This window comes from Spermophilus citellus (genome assembly GCF_964194105.1).
Source record: "Spermophilus citellus genome assembly, chromosome: 12".
In the NCBI taxonomy this organism is placed as follows: Eukaryota; Metazoa; Chordata; class Mammalia; order Rodentia; family Sciuridae; genus Spermophilus; species Spermophilus citellus.
Window position 1 is genome coordinate 122,592,795 of NC_138198.1, and position 13,318 is coordinate 122,606,112.

At 35.1% G+C, this 13,318-nt stretch overlaps 1 protein-coding gene across 1 annotated transcript in view; it reads left to right on the plus strand.

The window, feature by feature from the left end:
- The window catches only part of CCDC102B (coiled-coil domain containing 102B), a 118,572-nt gene that overhangs the window by 90,431 nt on the left and 14,823 nt on the right, over positions 1–13,318 (plus strand). The window contains exon 8 of the mRNA XM_081263279.1: positions 8,068–8,277. Within this exon, the coding sequence (XP_081119405.1) occupies positions 8,068–8,277 (210 nt within the window). The remainder of the gene's footprint in view (positions 1–8,067; positions 8,278–13,318) is intronic.

Sequence of the window (13,318 nt, forward strand, 5' to 3'; positions counted from 1 at the left end):
TCAGGGATGCTACAGACCTCAGGAACATCATATAAAATACCATAATTGTGTATATTAGCATGAGAAAGTGCCTCTCACCCCTCAATTACAGGGAGTATAATTAACCTAGAACCCAGGTTGCTGCACCCTGAAACCGAGCCGATGAGACTCGGCTTTCCACAGGCTACTTCTAACCCAAGGAAGGTGGGCTAGCCCCGGGAGGTGCCAAGTTCCTCTGACTCTAGACCTTGATGGCCTCACCTAGCTTTGCTTGGACTGCACCAAGTCTCAGAAGCTTCCACCCTTCCTTTGTCTCCTCCTTCCCTTTCTTCCATTCCTCCTATCTCAATGCCTGTCCCGAATCAGCTGGACTTCTCTGCATGCCTCCTAGCTATCTCCCCACTGTTAGTCAGAGGCCTCCCCCTCATGGATGTCTTGCTTTTGAAATCTCATTGTAGAGTTGCTGCTTGAAATACTCAGAATCACCAAATAACAAAGACAGAAATGTTAATGAGCTAATAATAATCTACTTAAGAAGTTAGTAAAAAATGTCTGAAAAAATATCTATCGAATGCTGAAAGAGGAAAATAAAGACAATGCTAGGAATGAATAAAAATACCAAAAACAAAGTTTCACTAAAATAGCAAAGCCAGAAAATGGTTCTTTGGAAAAAGTCTTAAATGAAATTTAAGCAATGTTAACTAAGAAGCTATAATTAGAAAATATTAGTATCAAAAAAGAGATATCCTTTTATATAAAGCAGAGATTTAAAAGATAAGGAAACGCTATGAAGAGATGATGCTAATAAAAATAAATCTATGTGGAATAAATTATTGACCAGAAAAATAGAACTTATCCAATATAACTTATCTTCGCCTGAATACATTTATAGTAGTAAGTTAATTGAATTAAAAATTGGTAAACTAAAGCTTTATCCCAATAAAACTCCAACATTCTAATGCTTTATGGTTATGCTAAATAATTTATTGTAGATAATTACAATTGTATTCATATAGAACACAGAACATCTTCTAGAGTAGGGAAAAGAAGAAAAATATTTTCCAACTCTTTTCATTCTGCTAGTTCAACTGTAATACTGCATCCATAGAAGGATAATGAAAGAAAGTTACAGTTAAACTTACACAAAAACACAGGGCAAACTATTAATCAAATACAAATAGTATTAATATAAATACAGTGAATTTTTAAAAAATTTCTTTGTCACAAGAATGGAAGCTATAATATAATATTCTATCATTTGTTATGTGTATCACCATACTCAACAGAGTAAAAGCAAAATCAATTATGTACTTACCTTAAAAGCACTTGCTGAGACAATTCATGATTATAGAGAAAAACACTTTAGCACATTTGGAATCAAAATGAACTTTTAAAGCCTGATGGAGAGTAGCAAATTTTAGATCAAATAATTTTATTTACTGTTGAAGTATTAGAAGCATGCTATCACTTTAATTTAAGCTGGTACTTTGAGTCCCAGCTATTTCAATAAAAGAAGACAAATAAATCATAAGAATTGGAAAGATGCAAAATTACAATTATCAAAGATGATGTAATTATCTATTTAGAAAGCACAAAGTCATCTCCAAAATATAATTTATAGTTTAGAGATGTTATTGGGTATAAGATCAATTATATGTATATATTCAATAAAAAAATGTGTGTGTGTGTGTGTGTGTGTGTGTATATATATTTGTGTTTTTGTGCATGTGTGTATGTATGTATTTATGCATATATGAAATTCAATAATATTTGTGTACCAATAGTTAAACCAAACAAATAACATATTAAACCCAGAATCAGAACACACACACATACAGAAAACTGATTTAGCAACAGAGTTGTCCTTGTTAACTCAGTGCTATGTAGAGAAACCAGTAAAAAGGGCTTACTTTAAAGATCAATGAAGTCAATTAACTTGTACAATTTTAATCTCTTTTCTGAATAAACAAATTTTGACATAAAATGCTTGTGTATTTCTGATTTAATTAACAAGAATATTCTAAATTTTTCACTATGTTTTTGTTGAAAGAGCTTGTTAATATATGTCTTTAGGGAAATTTCCCTCCAATCTCAGATCTTAGAAAAAAATGTTTAAAATGCAAAATTGGTATGCTGAGTCATTCTTGGCAAAGCTGTAAGATACAAGGTAATGAGTTACAGAATGCTCAGAATTTTGCCATTATTTCATTCTGTCTTGTAGCATCATCCTAAAGCTTTTTTTCTCTTTGCTATCTTTTCTCCTACTACTTTCCCTTTGTAAATCAGTAAAAATAGTTTTCTTGTTCACAACTCAGTGTTAATAATTATCTTTGTATTTTATCTGAACCATGAGAGTAAATGTAATCAGACAATAATACTCCTATCTGAAATGGGTGTCAATTCTTTAGAATAAAACACACATATGGATTACCATGAGACTGTCTCAGACTGTATCATCAGGTTCATATGCTTCGGTTTCTTGGAGTGCTCAACAAAACCTCTGAGAAGCCCTTTCTGACAACATTTGTGGCAAGATAGCTTGTCTATTTTTTTTAATAAGTTTTTAGGAGAGATTTTTGAAACAAAGAATATCTACTGCTCGTGCTTAATTGCAATGTTCTTGTAATATATTCATTTCCTAGTTCAGATCTGTCAAGCATTGTGTATTTGCTTTTCCTAGGAGTACAACACACTTGAGGTGATAGTTAGTGCTGGGTAAAATGAAGTCCACTTAGAGATTACCTAACATTAACTTCTGGTTCCTATAATCACTCAAACAAATCTACATTTTACAAGCTCCATTGTGTTTCACTTCCCCAGTTCTGGATGTACTGATTGTGTAAAATTTCACACTTTTTTAATCAGAGATCCACTGTAGCACATCACTATTCTGGACAAAAGCCCTACTTTCCTGATTGGTTTAGGTTGAGACTTTGCTCTTGTTGTTCTCTAATTCTCATGTTTAGGGATAATAGCATCCTGTTTATTTGTACTTTTCGCCTAGTTCCAGCACTATGTGTAGATGATTATTAACTTCTACACGGAAATGGAGACGTTATTTGGGTATTAAATTTTGTAACATCACTTAGGTTTTGGAGATATGGCCTGATTGTTGCAAAATCAATGAAATAAAACACAAGTTAGTATTTTTACTTTGTGAAGTTGGTGAGTTTTATTTTTCTGAGCCTAGTCAAAGTTTCCATAAATGCACTTCACTTTGTTATCCTAAAGTATAACATACTGACTTATTTAGAGATAGATGTGCTTTTAAAAGTTTGTTTGTATTGCTTTTGATTCATGTTCAATATCAAATGCAATTTGGCCTCACTTTTATATTTAAAATCAGTACACATGTGTTTCAAACTAGTAAAGAAGTTTTTACTTTTACAAATTCTCCAAGGATTTAAAATGAAATTAAAGTAACTAAAATATATGAGATGTCACATATCACTTAAATCATTTACTGTGTTCTTGATTTTTGCTCAAAGAGGAAGAGAGATGCCACTGGACTATATTTAACTATAGACAGCTTGGAAGTAGGCTTTTCATTTTGAAGGGAGTTTCTGCAATTCTTATTTGTGATTCTAAAATATGCTTAGAGAAAGAAAGTTAAAAGAAGCAGGGGGTGACTTCAATAATATGAATCAAATTACATTTGACTTGCCAGACTTTTGAATTGACAAAAACTTTCTCTCTGTTAAATTGTTTGCTGGCAGAAAGAGACAGAATAAAGAAGAAAAACCCTTAAACATGTCAAAACAAAGCCAAATGCAAACAAAACCTTTCTTATAGAGCAACCCAGTGAATAGAGAATATGGTTGTTACTGTTGTAAGATGATATGCTTGCATCTATCTGTTAGCATCAAGTGCAGGAATATAATTGAAGAACTTTAGAGGAACTGTGCCTGGACTTCTGGCCCACCTTGGGACTGTCTGTTGATTCTTGGAGCCCCGCTGTTGCAGGATTATTGTTAGAATAAGGAATACCTACATAGCTCTTTATCAGGAGTCCAGTAAGAATGACAACCTCCTACTGCTAGGACACAGCAAAGCATCCTTCCTTTGGCCTCTTCCCTATAAAATCATATGTTCAATGAAGTCTTATGTCTGATTTATGAAATGAAATGAAAATTCTGAGTATTTGCTCATTCACTATTGGACATCCACATTGATCCTCACTAACTTCCTCCAGCCCACAGAATGCCATATAGTTCATTTTCTTAGGATTTTTTTTCAGTTGGTCAGGATTGTTTACAAAATGATTGTCATTTGGATAAAGCTTGATTAAAAATTAATACACTATTTTGATCTGCCAGCATTTGAATTGACTATTGAGATGTTTTGTTTTTTAGAAAGCAAAGGTATCAAGCAAGAACCACCACTGGAAATCAAGTATAGATGAGTGTTTAGAAAATGCCCAATAGTCTATGCTTAGGAATGATCAAGACATCTCATTTTCACAACTCAAGTGATTGTTCGATCCACACTTCCTTTTAGTGAATTGGGGTCTCTTGTTCAATATGCTCACCTGATGTTCTGTGATTGGACATGAAATTCAAACCTCTTTTGGCTGCTTTGCTTGTGAAGCTCTACCCTTGAATTTGTTTTCCTGCTGTTTTGATTTATACCTTAGACTTCACCTCCTCTGATGGCCTTCTTTCATCACCCAGATGATGCAGCTCTTTCCCAGAGCATGCAGGAATTTTTCCTTTCTTAGAAACTATTCAAGTTCTACTTATGCATTTATTTGTATTTTGAAAATGTTATGTTCAGTGTTTTTCTGTTAGTTTCTGATCTATAAAAGAGACTCAATAAATATTGGATAAAGAAATAGAAAGGCTGGATATTAATGTATTTTTTTCACTGTTTAATATGTATAAAATTAAAGATCACCAAATCAAGACTTATTTCAGTGCTTATAAGAATATACTTTTACATTAAAATGTTCAGATAAAATCTTTCAATAATTTCTGTTGAATTATCTGAAATTCATATAACAGTAGAATATACTATTAGTTAAAATTATAGGGTTAGATTTTTAAAAATTTTAGGATTTTCTCTTAGTCATTAGAAGAAAATTAGTGGGATGCCATTTCATTTAAAAAAAATTCTTGGAATTTTCAAAAATAAACTGAAAACATAAAATAGTATCTATTTTTTTTCATTATTTTAACTTGCTTTTAGATGAATGCCCTTAGGATAATGGATTTTTCATGTGATTCTTTGGAAAATAATATGACAGATCATTTTACAAAATGAAAATTAAATAAAACTCCTATACTTTCTATGATTCTCTTATTTTTACAGGACCTTTAACTTTTATAGGTATCATGAACAGATATGAAATGATTGGAACATCTATTAAGATTTATGAAAATCTAAAACTAGCTGCGAGGGCAGGGCCGCCCGGAGCAGCTGCGCATGCGCGGCAGGGGGCCACGCGCCGGCCCTCAGGGCGCGGCGGTCGGGGAACTTTCCCTAGGGATCCCGAGGCCGTGCCCGCCTCAGTCTCTCTGGTACAGGCGCCCCCTGGGAGTTTCTGGTTGGAGACTGGTCACTTTGTCCTCGGGTCCCCGGCCCCCTTCCACAGCCGCCGAGCTGCGAGGGGACGGCGCTGGCTCCTGGGAGCCGCTCCACAGTGGCGTCGTGGCCGAACCCGGCCGCCGCCCCCCGGGCGCTCTCGCCGGGTCAGCTGTGTCCACGGCTCCGTGTCCACGCAGCTCCGCGGGCTTTTCTGTAATCGCGGTGGAGTGCCGCGGTTCCGGGTTCCTTCGCCTCTCCCGAGGGAGGAGTGGCCCCCGGGGAAGGCGGTGCCAGGGCTGGGCCGTGCCTCCCGGCTCCGCTCTCAGCCTCCTCTCAGGCCTCTGCCTCTGCTCCTCCCGGCTCCACCCTCTGCCTCCGCCGGCCTGAGGTTCTGGGCAGGTTCTGCGGCACTCTTCCTACTGAGCTATCCCTGCTTCCAGTTATGGGTCTTTGGGGTTTTCTGTCTTCATGGTTCAGTTTTTGCAGGTTACAGATGTCCAGAAACTTAGCCCCTTCTTCTAGGCCCTCTGATGTGTTGACACACACACTTGCTCATCATAGTCCCTAAGATCCTTTATCACTGGTACCACTTGAGATCTCGCTCTTCCTTTATGATTTTGCCTGTTCAGGCCCGTTTTCTTCCTGTTATCCTGTCTAAGGATTCATCAACTTTGTTTATTTTTCTAAAACCAACTCTTGGTTTCACTTAGGTTTTGTGCTACCTTTTCTTTCCTTTTTTCCTTCAGTCTCTTTCATTTATTTGTGTTCTGATCATTATTATTTCTTTCCTTCAACTCTTTTTGAGTTCGGTTTGTTACTGCTTTTGTAGTTCCGTAAGTTATGTTGTTGTTATTTGTAATCTTTCTCTTTCTTTGCTGTAGTTGCTAATAGCTATAAACCTCCATCTTAATATGGCTTTTGGTGAATCTGATAGGTTTGGGTATTTGATTTTTCCATTTTCATTAGTTTCAAGAAATTTTTGCATTTATATTTTGATTTCTTTATTGACTCATTGGTAAGTCAGGAGCTTGTTTATTTCATACACACACACACACACACACACAATATTTAAATTTTACTATTGATTTCTAGTTTTATTCCATTGTGGCCATAGAACACATGCAATGTTTTGATTTGTTGTGAACTTGTTGAGACCATTTTTTTTTTTTTTGTCTATCCTGGAGCATGTTCCTTGTGCTGATTAGAAAAATATGAATTCTGGAGCTGCTGGATGCAGCGTTCTGTTAGGCCCATTTGGTGAATAGTGTCAGTTAACTCTGATGTTTGTTAATTTTTTTTTAACTTAACCCTCATTTATTTTTGTCTAGGTGTGTCTGTTGATGTGGGAGGGGTATTAAAATCCCCAAATATCATTATATTTGAGTCTACCTTTCCCTTTAGGTATAATTGCATTTGCTTTATTTAATTCTGTTATTGGGTACACATATGTTTCTAATTATTATTTCCTCTTATTGAATTGATCCCGTTGTCATCATTATGTAGTGCTCTTGTTTTCTTTTACAGTTTTTGACTTTAAAGTCTATTTTATCTGCTGTAAATACAGCTACTCTTCCTTGCTTGCGATTTGCCTTTGTATGGAGACTCTTTTCCCAACCTTTTACTTTTAGTCCATGAGTGGCTCTTCTGATAGAATTTCTTATGGGAATGTATACTTGATTCTTTTTAAAATCCATTTGGCTGATCTATACCTTTCGACTTAGGAATTTATTTCATTTACATTTGAGGTAACTAAGCAAATGTTTACCAGTTTCTAACCATTTTAATTGTTTTGTATTATTTTGTATATTATCTTTCCTTTCCATCTTATTCTTTATTTTTGCAGCTTCGTAGTTTTCTTCAGTGATAAGTTTGGATTCTTCTCCTTCTTTTGTATCCACTTTGCCAATGAGCATTTTTTAATATGATTTTATGATGGTAGTTATCATCCTTTCATTTCCAGATGTTGAACTTTTTTTTTTTTTTTAAGAGAGAGTGAGAGAGGAGAGAGAGAGAGAAAAAGAATTTTTTTTTTAATATTTATTTTTTAGTTCTCGGCAGACACAACATCTTTGTTGGTATGTGGTGCTGAGGATCGAACCCGGACCGCACGCATGCCAGGCGAGCGCACTACCGCTTGAGCCACATCCCCAGCCCCAGATGTTGAACTTTAAGCATTTCTTATAGGGCCTGCCTAGTGATGATGAATTCCATCATTGGGAATGGGAATTTCGGGCAAAAAGTCAACAGTTTTTGTTTTTCCCTTCAGACATTTAATAGACAAATAAGGTCCAAAGTTAGTAACATGAGACAAGATGATAGGAATGTTTACATAGGGCCTTAGTCCAGGACTTTTGTATTTTTCTCAAGTTTTCAAACAAGTAGAATTTTCTTTTTAAAGTTCCTTAAATGGACATGTCCTGAACATTTTGTGTGTGTGTGTGTGTGTGTGTGTGTGTGTGTGTGTGAGAGATGGACATTGCTGTCCATCACATGCTGCTTCTTTGTGCTCTGTCTTTTGACAGTTACATGTGTCACATGCTGCTTCTTTGTGTTCTCTGTGTTTAGCTAGAGAGAATACAGGCTGAAAATACATTGGAATGGGACAAGAGAGAGTTACTGGAAACTGAAAAACAAGGCCTGGAGAGAGAAAATAGAAGGCTAAAGGTCCAGGTGAAAGAAATGGAAGAGCTCCTGGACAGGAAAAGCAGCTTAAATGAAAGCCTTCAAGGTCCTGATTTCAAGACATCCTACAGTGAACTGCAGGAAAAGAACAAGGTAGGGAGCTCCGGGAAGCACCTATTCCCTCACCCTGTGCTCCCTTCTGATGCCTGGGCCCCTGCTGCCTTCACCAGTCCACGCTAAGTGTTAACTTCCCATTTGCCCTCTAATAAATGATAGCGTGAACTTTTCCTCATTTTGATAGATAGCAGTAATATTCAGATGAAACAGTGTGACGAATTTTGGATGAAGATGTTAAGAAATAACAAGTCTCTGAACAATTCCAAGAGTTTCCAAACAAAAGAAAAAAATGAAAGGAATTTTTTGTTTTACTTTTTCTAGTTATAGCTATATAATTGGATTTCCTAAGCTATTGATCTAATTATCAATTAATATGCTTCTCCTTTAATTTGGAGCAACTATATAATAAGCATTTGTTGGTAGTTATTGAAAGTACTTACATAAACTTTTAAATTTATCTAAGGCTAACTCTTCTCTCTTTTTTCTTATAATTCTCAAAACCATGATTTTCAAATCAATTAAATGCACCATTTTGCCAATAATTTTTACAGGCAGTAACATAAATGTGAAAACAAAGATTAAATTCAAAATTTGACTTAGAAAAACTTGGAAGGTTTTGAATGTGTTTTTAATCTTCAAAGTGATAGGCATATTTAGTGCTGCAGATGACAATTTCCTTCTTTTTGATAAATAATTTACAGATGTTTAAATGTACTTGCAGTGACAGAACTATAGTTAAAAATCTGTGTCATTTACTATCAATTTGCTACCAAATACATACTACTTCTATTTTTTTCCTATTAAAACATCTATAGAATATTAATGTTCAAATCTATTTTTCACTCAATTTTTTAACAGTTTGAAAAGCGAATGTATAAGTTCATGTTTTTGATTTATATAACTAATTCATACTCATACAAACTCTAAGAGCAAAGTGGCCAGAAAAATTTAATTTGATGTAACTGTTCAGTTCTTTTATGATTTTAGGGATGTATTACAAATATAGTATTAAATTGCATTAGTATTTCATGACTTGACAATACAAATTTTTAAAGCCAAATGTCGTAGTCAGTGATCATTAGTTTGTATGGTACAGACTCATGAACCATCTTAATGGCATGTGACCTTCTGAAATACATATAACTAATAAATCTATAGAGAATGATTTTGCAGATTTCTATTTCTAAAATCACACAATATTTTATCATTTGTAGAATGTGGTTTCGTTATCCAAATTTGCCTTCCTATTTGATTCATTGAAAGAGGACAAGCATTTGTTCATGTTATTTTCTGTGTCAGCAACTGCTCTAGAGGGCTAATGGTAAGATGAATGGATCACTGTCCCTCTGCAGCATGAGCTTGGAGTTTACATAGGAACACACATACATAATTGATAATCAATGACTCATGGTGTTTATTGCTAAGAATGAAGTCTAACTGAAACATAGATGAAGAAGAAATTCATTCTATGTAATTGTGTTTAATTGTGACATCTTTCTAGTTATGCAGAAATGTCACAACATGAAACGTGCCAGTTAAGAAATATGAGGGCTAACAGGGACTCTTAGGAGCTGTCATAGGTGACGTGTTCTTTCATAAAGACCCACTGTAGCCATATCTGCACTCTTTGGAACCAATATAGTTCTTTCAAACCAGGCGGAAGTTGGTGACTGTATTTTAGAAGACTCAGACCTTCCAATTCAGTGGGTGTGCTCATCATTTAAAAGACTGTACAATTGCATAAGTTTATATTATGGTGATGGTAACAGAGAGTTTTGGTGAATTTTACTCTCTTCATTAAGAATTCAGACTTACTGCAAAAGAACCAAAAGAGGAACCAAAAGAATTACTTTTCATGTAGCAGTCGCTGGTCAAAAGCCTTGGTGCCTCATGGAAGTCCAAAATATCAATATTTATATGTCCTGAAATGTTAAATAAATCAGAATTCTCCAAAAACATACCAAAGTCCAGGGAATAATGTAGATTTGGTTGTAAAACAAAGCCAGACTGTAGTTTTAACATCAGCACAATAGGGTGTCTCGATCTATCTATCTATCTATCTATCTATCTATCTATCTATCTATCAATCAATCAATCAATCATGAGTAGGAGCATCATATCTGTTTCTTCTCTATACATCCCTGTGAGTGTGGACCACATGAGGCTCCTGTGTAGACTCATGTACATGAGTACCGTATCTCTATGTGTGTATGAGTGTTCTACACAAGTGAGTGCTGGCAGGGGAGGAACACTATAGTAAACATCACACAATTATTGCTCTCTCAAAAATATATGAGGTTTCTTACCACATGACATTTACATCTACTCACACTTGCTGAATGTCTGTGGCTGACTGAAACTGAAACTACTTGCTTCTTATAGAAATCTCCATATCAGGGATGGTGATAGAGTTGGTAGAGTGCTTGCCTCACACGCACAAGGCCCTGGGTTCAATCCCCAGCACCAAAAAAAAAAAAAAAAAAAAAAAACAACCCAAAACCCAAAATCTTCATGTCAATGAATTTTTAAAAATCTTTGAGTTTTATTAATCTTAATGTTCAATAAAATTTTTATATATCCCTAGTAATTCAAAAAGCATATTTCACCCATTTTTTTTTTACTTTTTAAATTTAGTGTTACAGGAAATGTTTTTAAAATGTCAATGTTTTAGAAAACTTACTATTGTTTTAAAAATGCCTCTCAATTTTAAATTGAACTACTATTTAAAAACAAATATTATTCTTCATGTGATATTATCTCTTTAATGTCCATTTGGTAATTGCTTTTATAGACTATATTTGAGCAATTTTCTATTTTTTCAATCTTCTACAATTTACAAAAAAATAGTGGCACAAAGAACTTTTCATATTGGAAAATCATCATTCTAGCAGTAATTAATTTTAAAGCATAAACCACCACTATTTTTTTTTGTAGAAAAATCTCTGCATCTTTTGATTCCTTGTGGGTTTTGGAAATAGTGATACTATTCTGTTGTCAGTGAAAGTAGTAGTAGTGAGGCATCAGAGAACAATGACTCAGACAAGAGAACTTTGGAGGCAGTATTGAATACTCTTCTCAGAATTCAGCCCTCATTTATTTATTTTTTAAAATTTATTTATTTATTCTAATTTGTTATATATGACAGAAGAACACATTTCAATTTATAGTACCCATATACAGCACAGATTTTCATGTCTCTGGTTGTATACAAAGTAGAGTCACACCATTCGTATCTTTATAAATGTACTTGGGGTAAAGATGTCCACCTCATTACACCAGGTTTTCTATCCCCTTTCCCCATTTCTTCCCCTTCCTCCCCTTTGCCCTATCTAAAGTTCCTCAGTTCCTCCCATGCTCTCCTCCCCATCCCCATTATGGATTAGCTTCCTAATATCAGAGAAAACATTTGGCATTTGTTTTTTTGGGATTGGCTTACTTCACTTAGTATAATGTTCTCCAGCTCCTTCCATTTACATGCAAATGCCATGATTTTATTCTCTTTTAATGCTGAGTAATAGTCCATCATGTATATATACCACATTTCTTTATCTATTCATCTACTGAAGGACATCTAGGTTGGTTCCACAATTTGGCTATTGTGAATTGTGTTGCTATAAACATTGATGTGGCTATATTACTACAGTATGCTGTTTTTAAGTCCTTTGGGTATAAACTGAGGAATGGGATAGTTGGGTCAAATGGTGGTTCCAGTTCCAGTTTTCCAAGGAATCTCCATGCTGCTTTCCATATTGATTGCACCAATTTGCAATCCCACCAGCAATGTGTGAGTCTACGTTTCTCTCCACATCCATGCCAACGCTTATTGTTGTTTGTATTCTTAATAGCTGCCTTTCTGACTGGAGTCAGATGAAAAAGTAGTTTTGGTTTGCATTTCTCTAATTGCTAGAGATGTTGAACATTTTTTCATATATTTGTTGACTGTATTTGTTGATTGATTATATATCATCTTCTGAGAAGTATTTGTTCAGTTCCATGGCCCATTTATAGATTGGGTTATTTGTATTTTTGGTGTTAAGATTTTTGAGTTCTTTATATATCCTAGGGATTAGTGCTCTGTCTCGTGTATATGTGGTAAAAATTTGCTCCCATTCTGTAGGCTCTCTGTTCACCTCACCGATTGTTTATTTTGCTGAGAAGCTTTTTATTTTGAATTCATCCCATTTGTTGATTCTTGATTTTATTTCGTGTGCTATAGAATTCTTATTAAGTTTAAGGTCTGGTATAGTGATGCTACCTGTTTCACTCTTCTTGCTAAGGATAACTAGCTATTCTGGGTCTCTTGGTTTTCCAGATGAATTTCATGACTGCTTTTTCTATTTCTATGAGCAATGTTATTGGGATTTTGATTGGAGTTGCATTAAATCTGTATAGTGCTTTTGGTAGTATGGTCATTTTTACAATATTAGACATTTAGGGTTTTGTCACAATATACAGAAATGGTAAGTTTAATTATTATCTATAATATAAATATGTTTGCAAAAAGTTCTACAGTTTTTGATGGTGGACAGAGAACTGGGGGTGAAGTGTAGGATGAGATGGTGAGGGGGTAGAAGGTGAGGATATAGAGTTATTAGATCTTAGAAAGCATGAAAGAAGAATCTAAAAAAGTTGGTGAGTAACAAAAGAAGAGACAGAAAGTGATTTGGGGAGACAAGTGGGAAGGCAGTAGAGTACAAAAAAACAAAGAAACATAAATATTAAGAAAAGTAAATAATGTAAAAATAGGAGATAAAAGAATATACAACACCACTGTAATATACTATTCAGACTTGCCAGTAGTAGGCTATTCATGAAAAGTACTTGGTTTCACAAATGTTGGGGATATGAGGGTGGGAGGAGAGGGAGGGAGAGAGGGATGGGCGGGGGGGGGGAGATCTCGAAGGAAGATACAACGATTGTTTTGGTTGGATATAAGTATCTTTCCAGCTTCCCTTCATATCCAATAGGTGGGGTTGTCTGTTGTTTCCTGGTATCTCCACCCTCAGAATTATGAGCGTTATTAGGGTGGGAGGGTTGGTCTCAGGGATATGGCTCCTGGAGGTGAGGTACATTACTT